Source organism: Ambystoma mexicanum, chromosome 9 (assembly GCF_040938575.1).
Source record: "Ambystoma mexicanum isolate Mex_15411 chromosome 9, UKY_AmexF1_1, whole genome shotgun sequence".
In the NCBI taxonomy this organism is placed as follows: domain Eukaryota; kingdom Metazoa; phylum Chordata; class Amphibia; order Caudata; family Ambystomatidae; genus Ambystoma; species Ambystoma mexicanum.
In genome coordinates this window covers 859,121,966-859,143,995 of record NC_090931.1, presented here as the reverse complement: position 1 = coordinate 859,143,995, position 22,030 = coordinate 859,121,966, and the positions used below count along the sequence as shown (strand labels likewise).

The window sequence follows — 22,030 nt, the reverse complement described above, 5'->3', positions numbered from 1 at the left end:
TGCGCTTATAAACCTCTGTGTATTAAGCACGTTATAAATAACCTATCATATCATGATGTCTCAGTTCTCATTATTACACCTCATGCATCTCTCAGTGTTACCACGTGGGACTAGAGTGTGCTTAGTGAGCCAATTCTTCTCTTTGCAGATCCACAACCGTAACAATGACAGAGAATGTGACACGGAAGCGGTGACCACGCTCATCAAGTCCCACATACCAGAGGCCTACCTCAAATCGGACGTAGGCGAGGAGCTGGTGTATGTGCTCCCTCCATTCAATGCCGGCATCTCCAATGCCTACCTGTCCCTCCTCAGATCCCTGGACACCAGTATGAACAACCTGCACATTGGTTGCTACGGGATTTCTGACACCACTGTGGAGGAGGTAAGACTTACACCCAACTCGTTAAGACCACCCGGAAGATTTGCATGCGACATATTAATTTGCAAGAACTGTGTTCCACCTGCCCACCTTCTGCTAGAACTCCCTCGTGTGTTTAACTCAGCCTCTCACTGGCTGCAATAAAGTGAGCACCGAGCTATGCTATCCTGGCTTTCGCTCTATTCATGAAACTTCATGTGGGTATTAAAGGGGGAAATGACAATGATGTTGAGAAAATGGAGCATTGATTGATAGGTAAGTGCACACCTCATCCTTTTACCTATGTGGGTAGGTCTAATCCTATTTGGGTGCAACAATATTGATGCTGTACCCATTTCAAAAGGGTAGGCTCAAGTGAATGGATACAATGGTCTTAGATTCAGGGAAAAGCACAGCCCCAAAAGAAAGCTTTTAACATTTTTTAAGGAAATGGCAAAACATATCAATTACATTTGAAAGTCTGTCCACCAATGACTTTTTAATTTATCGAACAATCTGCTCATGGGTGCCAAACTAGGAGTATTAGCATATATTGTATATCTTAATGTTATTAAATCAAAAAGAAAAATGACTTCATATATAATTTTGGTACAACATTGAAAAGAGAGATAGACATGCGAGATTTTGTGTGACCATTAATGGTTGACTAAATCACGAGTCTTGAAAGAATGCATCAATGATGAAATACATAGTTATATGACTGGTGTCTTATTGATGATAGGCAGCTGTGTAATTCTAGTATTCAGTATGGTTGCCCCTGCTACTTTGTAGGGAACGTCAAAAAGGTACCTTTGTGCCCATAAGGTATGCAGAAGAGAATATGCCCAATTGTATTTCTCAAAAAGTGTTCATGTGCAGTACTTCCATTCCAACAATGCTCAAAATCAGGATGAAGGGAAAAACCCAACCATCTAGTCCCTGGACCATCGTCGACCATTGGTCTTGTCATCTCGGTTAAAACAATGATTCTGCAAGTTTTGATCACAATACACCTGTAGATGGCATAAAATGCAGTTAGTTGGAGGGTGGAGGATGATCGGAGCCCATATTACTGCTCCCGACTGTATGATTGTTCTTAAACTTTCTAACACATACAAGGACATTCTCATTCTCTCTCCCTCTCTCTCCACTCGTTCTCTCTCCTTATCTCTCTTACTGTATTTATCTATGTCCAGGGTCTCCAACCAGTAGATCGCGAGTCACGGGTATCTCGCCTTAGGCTTCCCAGGCAGGCACCAAAAACAGTGCTGAATTTATGTCTGCCATGTCAGGTGGGCAGACACACTCCTCGCCATAGTGTTTGCACCTATCAGCCAATGTGATTGGCCATCTCTGTGAATCTGCCTGTTTCAGACATGAGCTTCCTAAAATCAAAACATTGATTCCACCTGACAGCATCTGAGTGCTGTTCCTGTTTCACGCTACACACAAGATTACTGAGCACTGGTGGTTGGCATGCAGTGGCAGCCTCTACAATGGATGTCTCGATTGGTTTCTAACAGTTCAATAGGCTTGAACATTTTTAGGAGACATCTACTAATAATAAAAGAATGAAATAAAGATGTTTTTGAAGTTATTAAGATCATGGTAAATGCACCTTTTCCTTTTTTATATAAAGAGCAAATAAACTACCCAAAGACATCTTGGTGCAAATTCTACTTGGTACTCATGGACATCACTATCCCAGTAGCTCTCGCCTATTGCTCATTAACTACAAGTAGCACTTGCTAACGTAATGGTTGTAGACCTCTGGTGCATGCTCCTCTGACTACCTCTCCCCCTTCACTTGTCTTTTTCTGTCATCCCTCTCTTCTCCGGGCTGGTACGACCGCAAGGCAGATCAAATTAGGTTCCATTAAAAGGAAGGAGTGCACCAACATTGCACTTCACCTGATGCATTAGACGCCCATACTCTTTCTCCGGCTCTCACCATAAACTCTCTTTATTTATTTTACGGTTATCCTATGTACTGCACTGCCCCTTTCCCCTTCTTTCCCCCTCCCCTGCACTTGTGCGATCTCAATGTCACCTGGCCTAGTAAGATCGTTGTCTCTGTCTTCCCTCTGTTCCCCCTCCCTTGCCTCGTCGTGCCTTGAAACACTTGTGTATAGGCGCGTTATAAATGCCATATCATAACATATCAAATCACACCTAGAACCCGAACCCATATCATTCACCCGCTTGACATGCTTTCTGTGGGATATCCTCTCTCTTCTCCCTTCTCTCACTTTTACCCTTTGAGTGCTCTTAGGACGTATATGTGCACCCAAAAGAGTGGTCTTGTTTTGCCATAAGGCTTATAAGCATATCCAAATTTGGTGGTGGAAGGGCAGTAAGCCCTGTTTTGTGCACCCCAAGTATAATCCCCTCCCCATGAAAAAATGACTATTTTTTCAGCACACTGGGCACTCACAGGGTGGACACTCAAAAGGTCAAGGTTCCATGGGACGAGCTTCACATAAGAATTTCTGATTTTTCGAGCCGAGTTCTAGTGTCCGTGGGGATCGTTCGCAAAATGTAAACGTCCATTTGACCCAATATCAGTTCAGTCTGTTAAAATGGAGCTGCAAATTCGACAAATAATGGAAAAGAGGCAGCAGGAGATAAAGTGGTTCACCTAAAACAACACCATTTGGTTGACTAGGAAAAGCAGAAATAGAGCTGGGGTGTTGTGGTTCCAGAGTCAACCCGTAGGCCACTTCTCCTCCTCCTAAAGATGGTGGGGTGTGATGCTGAATTTGTGAGGATATTAGCAAGTGCTGTGCTTGGAGCAATGTTTGTAGCTGCCGCGTCATTTCTCTTTCCATCTCCTGCAGGTCTTCCTGAAACTCATGGAAGGATTGGATGCTGATGAAAATGACTGGTCAAGAACCAAAATGGTGGTGCCCATAACTGCCACTGACGAGCTTATGGTGCACGATGATACCTCAACGAGCAGCTACAGCTTCAGAGACGGTACCAGTTCCCTGCCACCTTCGGTCTATCTTCCCCCTTTAGGCTGTGCCCACTCCTCTACACCATGTGCCCAGTCCGGCACATCGCCCAATTTTACTTATATGCAATGTTCCTAAGTGGAACCTGCATGCCTCCTTTTGCCTTTTTCGGTTTCTACCTCGAATGTATGGTTAAAAACTTTGCAGAGGGGCGCGAGGCGGAGTGTGTGGTATTTGGAGGATCACAGGATTTTTTTGTTTCATATTTCAGTGGATGTGGTTTCCAGTGGATGTTTGGCATTGAATTTATCATCCAAAGGTCTAGAGTAAGGGTACTAGCAATCAGGTCTGCCTCTGTGGACCGGGGGACAAAGCCATAGGAAGAGTTCTGGAACAGCTACCTTAAAATGTTTCCGCAGATTCGTAAGGTACACAACGTCCTTGCTGTTTTGACTTTTTGTGCCTGGGATTTCTTTCATGATACAAACTATAGCCTGGTTACCAGAGGTTGGCACCACTATGGTCAAAGATGTCCGACACAAAAGCAGAAATTACAATGAGAAAATCCGAAAATGCACCAGCAGTCCCTATTGTGTGATGAGGCAAAGCAAAGAGAAAGGTATCAAAAGAATTCACACAAACTGCTTGAGTGCTGAATTAATGCAACTAATGTCACAGACTCACAAATAAAGGGCCTCATTACGACTCAGGCGCTCCCGTCATGAAGGGTGCTGGTACGGGACCGGCACCGTTTATTACGGGACGCCCTATAATGAGGTTCCCTTGCGGGACCCGCTCAGAACGTCTGGTCAGACCAGAGGTCCTTAGCGGGTCCCGCAAGGGGACCAGGGAGCTAATAACGGGCCCATTATTAACGGGTCCTTTATTAGCTCCCTCTCATTCCCATTGAGCCCTATGGGGGCTCAAATGGGAATGGGTTTTTTCAATGAGGAATTACCGGGTCCTCCAAGGTTGGAATGACCCGGTAATTCCTCATTGAAGGAACCCTGTACTGGAACCCGGTATGGAGGCAGCCATGTCCTTACTAAGGGCATGGCTGCCTCCATACTCGTAATGAGGCCCATAGTTTTGCTAAAATAATTTGTTTTTAATACATAGATATAGGGCCTCATTACGGTAAACCCATTCCGCCCAATTACGAGGTTCCCTTGCAGGACCCGCTCTGAATGTCTGGTCAGACCAGACGTCCTGTGCGGGTCCCCCAAGCGACCAGGGAGCTAATAACAGGCCTGTTATTAGCGGGCCCATTATTAGCTCCCTCCCCATTCCCATTGAGCCCTATGGGGGCTCAAATGGGAATGGGGATAAGTTTTTTGAATGAGGAATTACCGGGTCCTCCAAGGTTGGACTGGCCCGGTAATTCCTCATTCAAGGAACCCGGACCCGGACCCGAGTTCGGAGGCAGCCATGCCCTTATTAAGGGCATGGTTGCCTCCAAACTCGTAATGAAGCCCTAGTGTCTCTTTTGACTGTGCTTATATAAACTAAGTGTGCAACCTCTCTGCCTTTTTTAACACATTGGCCCCATTACTGGTCTGGCGGTAACCCTGCCGGTAAAACCAGCGGGTTGCCGCCGGACCTGAAAAAAATTACTGGCGCCTGACTTCCGGTGCCACGGGCTATTCCGAGTCCAATGGCTGGAAATTGAGGCGTCGGTAATTTTGTTAGTCCCCATTCCCATGGAGCCACATAGGACTCCATGGGAATGTGGACACGGGGGCACCAGCACCATTCATAACGGTGCCGGTGCTTCCGTGAGAACTCTTGAGTGGGTGCCGTTCCGCCCAGCAGGTCTGACTCTGGCGGCCGGGACGGCACCCGCCCGCAGAGTTGTACTGTGCCGGTCCGGATACAACATAAAGGTATGACAAATGGGTCTGAATGGTTGTATATGAGATCACATTTTAAGGTAAAGGACATCTCTTCAGTAATATTAGTTTGGGAGCCACGTGAGGAAAAAGATGAGACAAACTCAGAACCGACCCCTGTCTTGACATTAAAAAAAACACTCTATCCTTGTGTCCAACCAGAACAATATTTTCTAGATAAAAGCGCAGCCGGAAGCCTGTTCCTAGAGGAGAGGTGTTCACTTTCACCCCCTTCTCCTTTCTCATTTAATTGACTGAATCAGCACCTTTTGAGCTTTTTCCTTGAATAAAACTGAAAATGGATGGGGCTTGGGTTCGGATTCCCTGTTTAATTTATAAAATAGATGGTTTAGAAGCATATTCACTTAGGCCCTTTTTCACAGAGCGTTTTCCCATGGGGCTTTGCCATTATAAAACACTTCTGTGAATTAGACGCTTAGGGGCTGATTCTGAGCTTGTGATAAAAAAGTGTGTGGAAATACAGCATCCTCCCCTCCAGTTTCCAGCACCATCATTCTGAGGTGGGTGGAAATGTTGATGAGGAGATGTTGTGCTTTCCAGCAGCAAAAGCTGCTAAAATCACGTGTTTTGGGGGAAACGTGCTCCAGTGACATTGTAAGCGTTTTTGATAGACTTTGACTTTTCTAGTTTAAGAAAGTTTTCTTAAACTTTCTTTAAACTAGAAAAGTGGTGCTAGCGTCTAAGAAATGCATTGTTTATAAAGGGAAAAAGTGTGCAGTGGAGTTTAACGGCACCTCACAGGTACAGTATTTTTACTCCTTTTTTGTCGTGCTGAAGCAGTGCTGCTCAGAAGAGAATTCCTTCCATGTGGCTGGCCTGCATTGCTGATGGTTGCTAGGGCTGTTGTCAAGCCGTAAAGCGGCTCATGCAGAAGCCAAGGCTTTCATGTCCCTGCACCACATTCTTTCCCTGTCAGAATATGGTTCATGTAAGAAAGGTGTTGTTCCGGCTTGGAACAACACATGTCTATTTTCCCATGAATCCCTGAAACAGACCCTTAGTCTCCAAACAAATGTGCACGACATTTCCGCCTTGTCCTCTGCCTGTTCTATCAGCACAGATTACAAATGCTGGAGAGAGGATGGCCTCCTTACAAGTACTCACGAAAGAGGAGGACATTAGGCGTTCATAGCAGTCCGTCTCCCGTCTGTGCTTTCAAAACATAAGTTAATTTATGTTAGGGCCCACACCTGGAAAACTGATTTGGAGTGAAGTTACCTTTCATAGGGCAATCAATCTTTCAAAGAGTCAAATGACTTGGGAACCGGTCAGTGATTGGGTTGTTTTTCACCCACAATGTAGATATTCGCTAGAAAGATACAACCGGACATCCTGTTTAGGTTGAGGAGCCCTTAGACGAAAGACTCCAGGCTAATTTGCCCCCCAAACCCAAGGGACAATCCCACACCTCAGCCCCTCTGTATGAGGGATACCCCGGATTGTGAGACCCACCTCCTCACACTACCCTTAAAAAGCAGCAAAGGCAATGGGGAAGAGCTTGGAGTTGCCGATCGAAATATTTACACAAAAAGGGCCACATTAGAGCACATTTTGAGGCACTTGTGGATAAATTTGATGAATAGCATAAACCTCACATAAGCCATGGAGATGGGTGGCTGGATGTCATTCTAACAAAGATGCTGTAAAGCAAAAGAGCTATGCGCTCTCCCTGTTTTTTTACAGCACTGTGTTCTTGAAGCGGGTCAGGAAAGCTGCTGTTGTCGGATTCTCACAAAATCTACTTGCTGTGATGGCGCCTCCTGCTGTCTTGCACGTCAGGTTGCTTCCTACATTTCCTTGCGGAGTAGATCATCCTTGGTGCACGGAAGTCAGGATTTCCTTAGCAGTAGCAATACTCAGTTCCCCTATGCTATTAACCACTGTGGTCAATGTTGCAGTGTTGCATTGTACTTCATCAGGAACATGTTGGGAGGCCGACCAGATCATGAATGGTGCTGGTATTGGGAGGCCGTCCTCCCCCTTCCCATTGAGTACAATGGGACTCAAATGGGATTGGGGAGTATTTTTTTCTGGTGCCCAGCAATTGGGAATTACCGGGACCGCCAGGGCTGTAATTCCCCCGTAAGTCCCCATTGCCGGCCGCCGTAAAAAGAATGACACCGCCGGCAGCTGTGCTGTTTTTACTGGCACGGCTACCGCTGGACTCATAATGGGGCCCCTTATTGTCACTTGTACTTCTCCGAACCTTTACTTCTCCTGTCATCCACTTCTCCTAGCATTAACGTTGTTATTACAGGCGGAGAACCCGTGTACCCCCTTCTTTTCTACACCATATTCTACACTGTGCCAACCCATGACCCCAACCGTAACTTTACGCTAACCTTAACCGCATCCATTGCAACCTTCACAATGTGAAGATGTAGGTAGAAAAGGCATGACAAAGTAAATGTCCGGCAAAGTGAATGTAGACAGAGTTTTTAAAACGGCGGCTATCCCTTCAGTACCCTGCCTCTCTCCCTTCCTCCCTCCCGCAGACTTGCTCCCTCTACCTGTCTCTCCCTCCTGTTTACGCTTCCTCTCCTCTCCTTGCCCTGTCCTGATTTCTCACAATGGGCCTCATTACGACCCGTGCGGTAACCATGGCGCTAGTAGCGTCTTGGTTGCTGCCGGTATTTTACCGATTCCGCCATGGTGAATGGGGGAATTACCGCCCCATTCCAAGGTTGGCGGGGCGGTAATTCCCCATTCACCATTGGCCCTTCCCCATTCCCATTTTTGCCCCCATAGCTCTCAATGGAAATAGGAAGGCAGTAGTTACGGTACCGCAAATTGCGGTACCGTAATTACCTCCAAGGTCCCCTTGCGGGTCCAATCCTTAACGGCTGGTAAAACCAGCCTTTAAGGTAGGGACCCTCAAAGGGACCTCGTAATTAGGCGGTAAGGCTTTAACGGCGCCACCACCTTTTACAGCGCCATTAACCCCTTACCGCCTGGGTCGTAATGAGGCCCAATGTCATTAGTAGTGGTTGTCATTCCTAATAATTATTATTATAAGTGCTTCCTCTGTTTTTAAGAGGCATTCATTTTGTGATGAACCAGTAAAAAAACGTATGCCTGTGTCACATGACTGCAAACTGCTTCCTCTCTCCCTTCTGCAGACCAGGCCCTGACGAGAACCAAAAAGGTTGGCGGAGCGATTCTACTACTGAAGAAGATGTCAGCAATCTTCATCAAACGCTTCCATAACTCCCGCCGGAACTGGAAGGGGCTGATCTCTCAAATTCTGCTTCCTGTGCTATTTGTCATCGCTGCCATGGGTCTAGGATCCTTGAGTTCAGGGGCTGGCAATTATCAATCCCTTGAGCTGTCTCCCGCGCTCTACGGCTCCAGCAACCAGTCTGTCGCCTTTGGGTAAATATTGTAATGAAACAATGTGCAACAAGAGTTTGGGGCGCAGGGGGACTGGCAACAAGGAGATTGGCAAGTCGCACTGGGGGAGCATCAATGACAAGGCATTCCCCAGGAATGGCATCAGTGAACAGTAACCACATAACATACCTGAGCCTAGTGAAGGGTCTGGAGCCTTTGGCTCTACAGATGTTTTGGACTACAACTCCCATCGGTCCATGGCCAGCATAGACAATGCTGGGGGATCATGGGACTTGCAGTCCAAAACATCTGGAGAGCAGCAGGTTGCAGACTCCTGCACCCGTGTTGTGTGTACATTATAAATCCAACGCAACAAAACAAGGCATAACAAAAACATAATATAAACGTATCATAATAATTAACAGCAGACATAAAAATGAGACACAATACCTATTTGTAGCATTAATGTCATGAACATAACACATAATTTGCATCTTCAAACGATTACAATAGTATACACTTGATGTTAAAAAGACACAGCATACACACATTGTAAACACAAGAACACTGAACAGGAAGGTGAGAGTTTACAATGAGGGCTAGAATGAAGGAGGTTTGTGTGCACTACTAATGGATCAAGACCCAGCTAGAATCAAATCATATGGGGGGTGCTCCAGGGCCTGAGCACCCCCAGGAAAAACAATCTCTAACAATGTTAATACCCTTTCAATGCCAGCCACTGCCCTAAAATCTGGGCAGCGTTGAATACGTTGGCTCCCTGGCACTTATTGAAAAGCACTATAGGATTAATAGGGCCTGAGGAGACATGAAAGTGTGCTTATGCGCTCGAACTTCCACACGCCAGAAACCTCTTTGCCAAGGACCATGGAAGGAATGAGTTCAACCCCAGAGGGGAAGGAGAGGGAAGGGCGTTCAAGGGAATTTCTATGAGTCTCAGGTGGCTTCCATGAGGTCAGGGCCTTTCTGCAATACAGGCGTCTCCCCTCATTCTAAAAGGCTGCATGACAAAGCATGAGGACGTTCCATAGGTTGCACGTTCACAAAGGGTGTGCCTGTTACAGTAGTGAACAGGTTTGTGCAAAGGGAATACGAAGAATGTTGCAGAATGTGAAAGCAAACAGCGGATAAGGACCGCACACAGCATTACAAACAAAGTATGGCCCAAAAATAAATCCTGTGCAGAAAATGAAAAATAAAAATGAAAAGGCTGACCTTGAACTTGCTGTTGTGCAAATTTAAATGTATTAGCAAGGAAAACAGAGAATTGCAATATTAAGTAAATGACTATAGGGGCCATACGTGGTTTATTTTAGAGGGTGGCTGGACATTTTCACAATAACCTTTCCTGGGCAAAGGCACCTGTGCACAAACAAATGAGATCAAAAAGAGTTCTGTTTTCTCTATTGAATATATTTCTTGCCTCCCCCAAGCTGCCACCTTCATGTTTGCCAAATTGTTTCCCAATGCGAGTTCAATAGGAGGTTTTGAGAACTCTTTGGGCCTCATTCACAGAATGTTTTGCACGGAGCAAAAAGTGGCTTTGCAGCGGGCCTGAATCCCGAGCATTAAATGGGCTTTATTCTCCAAAAAGCACTTAGTCCGCGCTACTTGCAGACTTAGGGCCTGATTCGCACCTGGTCACCTGGCCACCCTCTGAATTTAGGACCAGATAACTGCCTGTCCAGTTCCACCCCCACTGCCTCTTGGCCCCGCCAGCCCTTGTCTGCATCTGTAATCCTACAGTCCACCCATTCTCTGCACGTATTAGCCACCCGATGGCTGCACCCTCTGATTACAGGCACTTATACCCCCGTTGGTTGCACTCTGTTACTTGCTCGTCTCTCTCTCCCATCCCTTGTGCACTTCTCCACTTCATAAAACTCCCAACCCTTTTTTGCACTTCTCCCCACCCCCCTCCCTGTGCTTGCGCGATCTGATTGACACAAGGCCTAGTAAGATCGTTGTTTTGTCCTGCCTCTTTTTTTCCCTCTCCTTGTCTTGTCGTGCCTAGAAACACTTTTGTACAGGCGCGTTACAAATGCCATATCGTATCATTCACAGCGTTTTTAGCACGGCTCACCACGGCAAAAGTATTCTTTGCACTGCGCTAAATTGGCCTAATTCAAGGTGCAAAGAGTACTTTTGCAGTGCAAAGTAACTTTGCTTCACGCTAAACTTTCTGTGAATTAGGGTGTTTGCACCATAAGAGCAGAAAATTATTTCGGAAAGGCCTTGAATGGACAATGGGGAGCGACAATGTGATGAGGCGATTGTGTAGGATCTGTTCAAGAATTGGCAGATATTGTAAGGCGCCGGGGTCGAATGGATTACCCAGTGAGTTTTATAAAACGTATAAGCAGGAGCTACTTCAGCCGCTGCTTGCCATGTTTAATGAAGCATATGAGCTGGGGGAACTGCCGGCGTCTCTCCTTGAGGCAGTGATCATCCCGCTCCTGAAACCAGGCAAGCCAGACGTGTGGGTCTTATAGGCCCCTGTCTATGCTTAATCAGGACAGCAAAATACTGGCCAATAGATTAAAGACAGGACAGCAAAATACTGGCCAATAGATTAAAGAGGGTAATTGGCAAGTTGATACATCCGGACCAAACAGGCTACGTCCCCGGTAGAAACATCACGGACTGCACCATATCATTGATCAAGCCGAGGGAGACTCGGGTGAGCTGGTTATCGGGTCGTTGGACGCAGTTAAAGCCTTTGATTCAGTGCGGTGGCCATGGTTGAAGGCGGCCCTGAAGGGATACGGGATGGGGCCAGGATATATCAGATGGGTCCAGATGTTATATAGCTCCCCGATGGTGAGAGTTGAAACGGAACCATAATCTCAGATAAATGGCAGCTCAGCAGGGGGACCAGACAGGGATGTCCCTGGTCGCCCATGTTATGTATTTTGGCATTGGAGCCGCTGGCAATTTGCCTGCGGCAACAATACGGGGAGGTGGGGATACGTACGACAGGAGGCACACACCTGATATCACTGTATGCAGATGATATGCTCCTCTACTTGCGCTAACCGAAGGACAACCTGCAATATATGCTGGAGGTGATGGATAGTTATGCCACCCTCTCAGGCATATTAGTGAACCCTGGGAAGTCCAGTTTGTTCCCCTTGGGAAGGCAGAAGAGCACCCCATTGGAGAGACTACCCATCCTGCAGATACCCTGGCAGCCCATGACATTCAGGTACCTGGGAGTAAACATTTACCATAGGATAGAGACAGAGCACAAAAACAATACAGAGAAAGCAATTGAGGGAATTAAGAATAGCATGGTGTTCTGGTCCCGATTACCCCTAGCCATGATGGGAAGAGCAGCTCTGCTCAAAATGGTGGTTCTGCCCAGACTCTTGCATTTTTTTGTGAATGTCCCGTACCTGATCCCCAGACGCTTTTTTGTGAGACTTCATGGCATGTGCAGGGGCTTCATATGGGGCAACTCCAGGAATAGAGTGGCCCTGTGGAAACTACAGAACACATGTGATAAGGGGGGGGGGCATAAACCTGCCTAATTTTGAGCTGTATTACTTGGCAGGACAGTTGTTGTACGTGGCTAGGTGGTTGTCCGCAGAGGACTCTGCAGAAGCTAGGATTTTGCAATGTGATACAGCTTCATACTTTCTAAGAGAGATAGTGTGGCTACATCAAACTAAAATGGCGGGATAGGGAGACTATTGGAGGTGGGCTGGGAAGTTTAGCACAGAGCATGGAGAACTGTGGAGGACCCACATCCGCTTTCTCAGCATGTCCCGCTGATGGTGTTGTGCGAGGATGACTCTCAACTGTTCAAGGGGGTCCGCAGATACTGGGAATCGGTGGGCCTAGCCACCCTCGGAGATGTATGGCAGGAAGGGGAGGCATTGGAATTTCAGAGGCTACAGGAGGAGACTGGGCTGCATGGAGGCCAATACATCACTTATACCAGGTTCATGAAATGGGTGAGGGAGAGGTGGCCAGAGACGGTGCTAGCGGAAGAGCCTGATGCCACCCTGGAGATGATGTATGATGTCTCGGAGGGTGGGCATGAAATATCTAGGATATATGAGCTCCTAAGTGTGAAGGCAGGGAAGGAGTTGCTCCAACTGAGGCACAACTGGGAGGAGGAGGTGGAAGAACCCATGACAGAGGGACCGTGGGATAGGGCCCAAAGATACCATAAAAAAGTGTCCCGGAATGCGAGACTCCAGCAGATCCAGTTGTATGTCACCCACCGAGCTTATTTGACACCCGGAAGATTAGCCAGGTTTGGAGGCTCGGCTATACAGAAATGCCCCAGGTGCGGGGAGGAGGAGGCAGGCCTGCTGCACATGGTCTGGGCTTGCCCTGAGGTGCAGATATTCTGGGAAGAAATAAAGATGAGAATGGCCAGTGGGGGAGTGGTGCTTGATGTTAGGTCTGCTTGGGCATGCATGCTTGGGAGTTTTCCCAGGCCACGTAATTCAAAGCATATCTGCAAGATGAATGACCTGGCCTATATCTTAGCCAAGCGTAGAATTGCAATGTGTTGGAAAGCGGCCCATAGGCCTAGAGTGGAGATATGGTGGGCGGACCTCTTGAGATGGGCAGAAGCAGAAACTGTAGTATGGTTTGAAGCTGTCACTAGGGGGTGAGAGGTGGAAGTGGGCCCCCTGATAGCCTGGAGGCAACTGGTGACCTCAATGGCGAACCCCCACCAGGTTAATCATGAAACAGAAGACTCAGATGAGTCGGCAAGCACTGAGATTCCTGAAAATGCTCATGTAGATGGCACGGATGAGACGGCTCGAGTTTGTGGGGTGGGAGAGGGGAGGACAGAGAATAACACTGTATAATATGATGTTTTGATACTGATTATGAACATCCTAAAAAAGGTTGTAATGTTTGGTGTGTTGTTTGTTTAAAAAATAAAAAATTTAAAAAAAAAAGAATTGGCAGATATTTGAGCAGGATGAATACAATATATTGGGGGTCATTCCGACCTATGCGGACCTGGTAAGTCCCCATTTCGAAAACCATTCCCCATTCCCATTTGAGCCCACGTAGGGCTCAAATGGGAATGTGGAAGGAGCTAATAATGGGCCCGCAAATTGCGGGGCAGTTATTAGCTCCATGGTCCCTTAACGGTTCCTGCTAAGGCCAGCTGGTAAAACCAGCTGGCCCTGGTGGGACCTGCTAAGAGACCTCGTAATAGGGTAGTAGGGGGTTAACGGCACCGGCATCCTTACCGGTGCCGTTAAACCCCTATTGCCAGGGTCAGAATGACCCCCATTGTCATTAAGTTTCTAAAATTGCTTTCCCTGAAAGATTTAGCAGATTTAAGATAGTTGTAGATAATCTCCTGATGAGCGATATGGCAGAAAATAGAGATGTTATTGTTAGGGGTGGGCATAATGACTGCTACTGAGACAAAACTGGCGACATTGCCCTCCAATTTCGCTTCAGCAGCAGAGACGATTTTTAAATGAAATTTGCCACTTTATGTCAAATATAGTGCTCCAGCCTGAAATTATATTTTTGGCTCAAACTTTTGGTTTTTGGCCAAAAATGTTAGCCAATTAGAGGGGCGAACAGTTTTGCAGGGCCCTAATTGCCCGACATTTGAGGAAAAAAATCAAAAATCTGGCATTTCAGGCAAAATCAAAAATTTCAGGCAAAAAATGAAATGTATGGTGACATATTGCCCAAAATGCCTATTTCGCTCAATGGGTAAAAATGGCAAAGCAGCAGGGTTTTGCCCACAATTCACTAACTTCTCTGCAGAGCAGATGCTGACTGTTTCAGCCACCCCTAGATATGACTACAGAAAAGCAAAAGAGCAAAAAGCAAAACACTTTGAAAAATGATCCTTTTTTGGGTGATTAATTTAGTGATGCGACAAAACAACATTGGGCACATAGATTTCAGGTGCTCAAGTTCATAATGAAATAAAGCAATCAAAGCAATTTCAATTGGTTTTTGTTTAATGGATATCACCAAAGGGACTCTTTTTCCATGAAGTTCACTGCAGATTACTTTTTTAAGGGTCCCATGTCACACAAAAGTCTACCTGCAATCGAAAGGTGGAAATATATCCCTACAGGCCTGTAGACCAGTCTATCTAACATTGGCTGACCCACTAGGGGGTAAACAACGTTTCTACATAGTGTGAAAAACGTTATATTTATTTATTTTATTTATTTATTTTTACATTTGTAAAGCACACTGCAGCTCGCAGCTCGGAGGCATAGAGGCGCTGAAAGCGGTGCGTAGGAAGGCTTGATTAAGGGCTACAAAAAAGCCGCCCCAGATGAGTTCTTAGAATATACATACAGTGTTACAGATAAATAGGTCCTAGGTAGCGGACAAGAAACAGGCACATTATTTGAAGAGACTAGTCTTGATGGCCTTGCGAAAGTCAGTGTTAGAGTCAAGTAGTCTGATGTGCGGTGGAAGTGAGTTCCAGATGGTGGCTGCCATGGTGGGGAAACTAGTGCCACCAGCAAGCACTCTGTGGGTTTTTGGCACAGTTATCAAGTTGGAGTAGGCCACTCTGGAGGGCCTATATTAAACAACCAAAGGAAGTTATGATATTGACTGTCAGGTGGTATTCCTTCATCAATAGACTTAGGTTGGTCTTAAACAAATAACCGACCTCCTCCACACCACCTGTTCATCAACAATGATTATCCATTTTTATTACCAAACCAATTACTCTAATTCATGCGCAGTAATGCTAGCATAAAATACTAACATGCATGCATAAAATTTAAGCAGCAATTCAAAGATGTTTTCATAGAATACACAAAAGTTTTCCAAGTTCTCTAAACACTGTTGATACGCTATGATCATAGGCTTTGTTGGATACCAACATAGCGTATCAACAGTGTTTAGAAAACGTGCGCTTTTGTTACACCAAACAGAAGTGATATTAGAAATTAGCTTTCTTTTATATATTCTTGTGTATTTGTGAATACATCTTTGAATTGCTGGTTAAGTTTTATGTATGCATGTTAGTATTTATGCCATCATTACTGTGTATGAACTAGATTAATAGCTTTTGTAATAGGATTCATAATCATCGTTGATGAACAGGTGGTGTGGGGAGGTCTGTTATTTGTTTAAGACCGCCCTAAATCTACTGATGAGGGGATACCCGCTGACACTCATTATTATACCTACCTTTGGTTGTATAATATGTAGACCAGTCTGCCACTTTTTTCACAATTCAACAATCTCCCTCTCGGAGCTCATTCTTTTTTTTCCTTCCACCTTAGGAACTCCAACAGCAGCACTGAGGATCTCGTCAACACAGCGCTCTCCTATCCCGGAATCGACAACTCCTGCTTGAAGAGCCCACAGTATGTTGCGTGATGCTTTACAGTACACTCCTAAACTCTGATGGACAGGCATGCGACTTCACTTTGGGAAGGGTGGTGGCTCCTTAAACGGTTCTTTCTGGTGTGCCTAGCATTCTAGGTGATAGATGCTGAGTGGCCGCATGTCAAGGCCAGGTTTTTTCTGCTCAAATACTTCTCATATTACATATCGGCCAATCGTGGGTCTCCGGCACATGATTGTTTGCCTGGTTCGGAGTGCATTAGCAGCTCCCTGTTGGCACCCAGGACGAAAAGGCTATTTCCTTGTCATGTATTGCTACATTATAGGTATCTTCAGTAAATTTGTCATCACTGGAAAGAACACTCTCTTCATAAAAATAAAGAAGATACACGCTGTCACCGCTCTTACTTTTTTTGGTGCCATTTTACAGATGTATTCCACCATCAAAAAGAGAAAAATAAATGCAAGGAAACAGGTAAACATGCATGTTAAACATATGTAAGGATTCTGTCGCTTTAAGGCAGCCATGCTACTCCCACATCCCATCATGCACCAAAGTGACAGAGTACACTTATTAGTTTGCCTTTTTCTTAGGAAGGATATTCCCTTCTTTCCCACATCCCTTTTCCCAAAGTCCCCTGGTAGGGGAGTGGGTAATGGAAAAGTATAATGATATAAATGCTGGAAAACTAGGAGTTTTATTAAGTGACATCATCTTCTCCTTTCTGGGCACTTCATTAATTGTCTTAAGCAATTGATCAAATTGTAAGCCTATCCTTGTCCACAGGTAGATGGAGAGACCAGAAAAATAGGAATAAGAAGAATAAAGCCACACAAAGGAACAAGCCTATGTAAAACAAATCCCTCCGAGACGCATTGCCCTGCTTAGTGCTCCGGCATCGGAATCGAGACAGTAATATCTGGCCTAGTTATAGATAATCCTCCATGTGACCGCGCTTCACAAATGTACAAAAGGTCTCGTTCCAAGACAAGGGTCTTTGTCCACCTTATCGCTTGTAAAGATGGCGCAAGCCTTTCCTGGGGATTGTTAGCTTTCTAGCACCATACTTCAATGCAGAAAAACTATCTGTCATGTTAAGGACGTGTTTGAAGCTAGAAAATCCATCTTCACAAAATTTCCCGTACTTTACAAAGAACCAGCCCCATTTTCTAATCTTTTGCTTGTCAAGTTAGGAAAGGACAGTCTTTTGAAAGCCTAGTACCTCAGGCTTGGAGAGTGCTTAATGCAGCAGAGAGGAGATCTGCAAATAAAGTTGGGAAAGATATGATCAGCTTAATTTACAAATCTTTCATCCCCTTTCCAAAAACAGGGGAACGTCCTAGGGGCACCACCCTTGACAAGGAACATTGCTTACGCCTTATGATCACCGGGGCCCGTATCTCATGCCCTGTCCAGGCTAATGCAATGGCCCAATTGATGGCAACCTGCCAAAAAAGGAACTAAATGTTGGACCTGTGCCTCTATCTACTCTGAGGCGGAAGGCCACTGGTGCATAGAGGTTCTAATTAACCTCTCAAAAACCCATTAATTACAGCTTAGGGAAGAAACAAAACCATGCAAAGGCTTTTTTGTAGCCGTTAATGGTCACCCAAGCGTGATCTAGATCTGTACTAAATATGATGCTGCATTGTATTGCGTCTTCTTGGCATGTTCTGGGATCACTGGTGTATTAGTGCCGCAGCGAGTAGACGATCCTTTATCTGAAGGCGTTCTTGCCAACGGCCTTCTTTCTTCTTTCAATGCCCTCGTGCAGTGTGGAAGTCTAGTCGAATGCCTGTAGGGTAGGGTCTTTGGATTCCTGCAGCTGAATTCAGGTCTATGATGGTGCGTACTGCAGCTCGTACTTGGAAGCAGTAGTGTCTCCGCTGTGAGATGTGAAGAAGATCCTGAGCCCACCCTGTGCGAGGCCACATCTGGGCCTCCGAGATCCTTTTCAGTTCCAACTTCCACTTAAGGCTCGCTGTTAGGATAGAAAGGACCTTTACAAAAATAATTCTAAAGGCTAGCGGCCAATGAAAGAGTCAAATAATCCAATCAAAATCCAAAGAACTGCAAGTTATAAAATCGGAGAAAGTTTTAGACAATATGCTAGAATATTTGCTCCATAGAGTGAAACAATAAGCTGACTGTCAACTTGTCTTAGTCGCCTCAGAGTGACAGAATATTTTTACATCTTTATCCAAATGCCTGTTCCCTTATTTTCTTTTCTTCTTTCTGACAGTTTATTCAGTACCGGAAATCAGCTGTATGCTGGGCATAATTGTAATTTTTGGGAGTGAAATTGATAAGACAACAAAACAAAGCCAGCTAAATTGGGTTATTTGTTTATCTTTTTAAAATAAATGTGTTGTTTTCTCTATTATTATTAAAAAGTGTTTCTGGATCCTGCACATGGGCGGAGATATTCAGTGCTTATGAATATTGATGAAGGTCCCATGATGGCGAATGTTAAAATGTATTGTGTTCATTCAACTCCTTGATTCTTCTTTTTAAAAAGTGTACACCTTTTAGACTCTCTCAGCCACGTTATAAGAAAATCTCCTCCCCCACATCAGGGAAGGTCAATTGAAAGAACTCTGTATATTTACCTTTAAGATACGTTAACTTCCTGTGACATCACTTCCCTCTCAGGATGTTAAGGACTCCCTCCTTTTTTTTTTAAATAACTTGTTGCCTGGTCCCAGCTAATTTTAACCCTGTAACGCTAACAACTACAACCCAAGGGGGGAAAACAACGTGACCACTGAACAGCTCGCTGGATCTCACTGTCTGTTGCTTTGTTTCAATTGCAGAAACTGTTTAACAGCAAGCCAGCTGGGCGAGTGGACGTCTGCAGGCAACGAGTCCGGCCAATATGGCAGCTGCAACTGCACAAAAACAACTCAGGTGCGTAGAGAGAAGAGTGGCCTGCTTTTGCAATGTTCTCTTTATTTAATTGGCTTGTTTGGAGTTCTTGTTATGTGCACACCTGCCACCTTTCAGACCCTTTTTGTGAAAATGGCCCAACAGATTGCATTTTGAGGGGTACCGGCCCAACACAACGTGGCCGTTTCCCCACACTTTTGTCACGGCCACTTTGCCTCATTTTTCTCGCTATTTTTATGGGTGATAGGAGGTGGGGTTTAGGGAATATGTTTAGAACAGGAGCTGTGGGTATACAAAGAGGGTATGGCGGCTTCTTGAGCCCCCCCCCTATAAAAATACAGCAGAAAATGAGGGCAAACGGCCTGAATGAGTTGGCCCCACGATGAGCTGTACCAGATCCATCTTGAGGCCTGCCGCGAAGCAGCACCACCACCGAGCATGTGCTGACTCCATCTACTTCTGCAGGGGTGTTGCTAGGTTTGTAAAAGATCCGGGGCTTCTATCGGGGGCTACAACCAAAAGATCAGTCCCCTCAGCACCCCTCCCAGCGATGCCTCTGCCCTTCTGTAGTAAACCATTGCACCTTTTCCCCTATCACGAGACGGACTAATATTCAAGTCAATTAGCAATTGATGCCTGTGCTTTGGCAAGAGAGCCCACTGGCCGTATAGGTGTTCACTGGCAGTAAAGGTCTAGATAAGAGGAAGTTAAAACAGACAGAACCCTGCATATGTTTCTCAAGAAATGTGGCACTGTAAGTATTGACCATGCACTACTTTCGTCCGAGATATTCAACACGGTCTGCACAGTGCATTGGCGAGGTCTTCGGAGTGGCCTAGTCCACGAAATCTGCATGAAGTTATTCGATCAACTCTGCTATTTTTTTCTAACAATACCATTGGATTTTCTGCTTCCAATATTCCACCAGCAGAGAAGATTTGTAAACCTCTGGCCTGTGCAATGACGCACAAGACCTGCAGGGTGTGCTGCAGCCTGTATAGACAGTAAGCACAAGTGGCAAACTCAGATGCCCTAGAACAGCAGTCTGGCGGCCCAGATGTTTTGGACTACATCTCCAACATGCCCTAGCCAACATAGTCAATGGTGAGGGATCATGGGAAACTTAGACGGAAATGTCTGGACAGCCAAAGATTGCGTGCCCCTGCCCTAGAAGCTGGGATGCCTTTTCCATGAAGCTCTGATAGTCTCTGTTCAGTCTCTTGGCAATGGGACTGCCCCTAGAGTGGATGGTAGCAGGACTGAGCTTAGTACCACTTACACTGCTCTAATCTTCTTGGCAATCACTGATCGCCCCCCGGCCCCCACCCCTAATGCCAGAGTGAATTTGGCCAGTGTAGCCCAGTGGTGGGCAACCTGCAGCCCTCCAGATGCTTTTTTGGCATACAACTTCCATTAGCCCTAAATGGCATAGTCAATAGTGAGGGATCATGGGAGTTGCAGGCCAAAACATATGTAGGGCTGCAAGTTGTCCATGACTGCGGTATTCTGCTAGTTTTATGTTACTCTGTTGACATATTCTATGGATTTTCTGTGTCGAACTATAATTATAGACTTGAACTAATCCATTAATTGTATTAACATTGCAGGATCTAAGACGACTCGTTTGTACATTCGTATTGAGGAGCATATACACCAATACAGGCAGGAGGGCTGGGCTATATGCTGCATTCTGCCAGATTCAATGCAATAGCTTCCTTCTAAAATGCCCGGAGTGAAAGCTGGCAAATTCTACAATCACGTGGGTTAGGTGCAGGGGCTACTCTGCATTTTTATCCAGGTGCAATGCCTTGGCAACTTACACAATACAATTGCAATAGTTCGAGATGTCATACATTGGAGGCCCTCCGCAACCCCTCCAAGCTCAATGCATTGGCTACCCTTGCAATGCATTGGTCATCTTCATTATACGTTTAAGTGCAGTGTATCTGTTACCCTCATAGATTGGAAATATTTCATTTTCTACTGGACATCTTTACAATTCTGTTCAAACTCCAAATAATACATTGTGGGCTGATGAGTTAAATTAGCAGTTTAAGAACTTTGAAGGCATGGTATACAGGTGCCATTTATTTATTTATTTATTTATTTCAGTTATTGTAGGGCGCTACATGCCGTAGGCCTCAGAGAGCTGCATGAAAGCATCATACCTTAAAGAGCCTTTTCCTCAACTGTGGAAAGAGGGCATGATTCACAGAGCATTTTCAGTGGAATTGCACCATTATAAAACACTTTTGTGAATTAGGCCCAGAGACTCAATCGAAGATTACTAATGCTAAATGCCTTGTAGCGGGTACAGTTTCTCAGTGAGTTACATGCATGCAGTAGACATTTGAATTGAACGTGTAAGGCTTAAATCTGGACAGGTTATAAGCCAATAAAATGAGTTCCATTCTGGAAGGAAATATTAACAACCGAGAGAGAGTTTAAGGGGCAACTACACAAATGGTCAAGGTTAACCAGAGATGGTCCAGTCTATAGAAAAGTCAAGTGACCAGATGAAAGGGTGGTAGTTTCTGGGGAACAATTCCTAACCTGCCAAGCTCTACCACATTTCAGAAACATCACTCTGTCGGGAAGTAGGCTATCCTCCCACAGACTGTGCGAATACCATGCAGATATGTGCTGTGCGGATGACGATTCCTAGGCCGCAGGTGGTGGAGTAATGCATGGGGCCTGCACCTGCTTCCCTTCACTCACGGTATGGAGTGCTCAGTGATGTCACAGGTTTTTGGGTTTACATGTCCCTTCTCTGTTTAGGTATGTCAACAGCCTATCAACGCCGCCCCATCTCATCGAAAGACATTCTCTGGGCAAACGGTCTACAACCTCACTGGTTACAACATGGAGAACTATCTGCTGACCACGACCAACAGCTTTATTCAGAGCCGGTAAGTACAGTGCCCAGTGCCTGATCTCTTGCTCCTTCTGATGGTTGGCCATGCCAGCCTACTTAGCCTCACTTGGAGGGTGCCTCTCCCCTGGTAACCATTTTCTGCCTCCCAATATTCTGCTAGCATCGATAGACTTCAATGGGGTTACCAAGCCCAGCACATTTTTATCAACTTGTGAAAAATAGTTTAGCCATATTGACTTCTATGTGCTTATCCCATTAAATATTAAATGCCACCCTCTTTAAAGTCAACAGGTTACAAGATATGCATTATCTCGCCGGATTTGCAGCTGGTGCCCTTAGTATTCACTATACCACAAAGACCAAATACCTGAGGGCCAGAGC

At 45.5% G+C, this 22,030-nt stretch overlaps 1 protein-coding gene across 2 annotated transcripts in view; it reads left to right on the top strand.

The window, feature by feature from the left end:
• ABCA12 (ATP binding cassette subfamily A member 12) overlaps positions 1-22,030 on the top strand; it is a 700,854-nt gene that overhangs the window by 525,737 nt on the left and 153,087 nt on the right. For both annotated transcript variants that reach the window (XM_069615933.1, XM_069615934.1), the window contains exons 36-41: positions 149-385; positions 3,199-3,337; positions 8,345-8,597; positions 15,824-15,907; positions 18,702-18,795; positions 21,553-21,683. In XM_069615933.1, the coding sequence (XP_069472034.1) occupies positions 149-385; positions 3,199-3,337; positions 8,345-8,597; positions 15,824-15,907; positions 18,702-18,795; positions 21,553-21,683 (938 nt within the window). The remainder of the gene's footprint in view (positions 1-148; positions 386-3,198; positions 3,338-8,344; positions 8,598-15,823; positions 15,908-18,701; positions 18,796-21,552; positions 21,684-22,030) is intronic.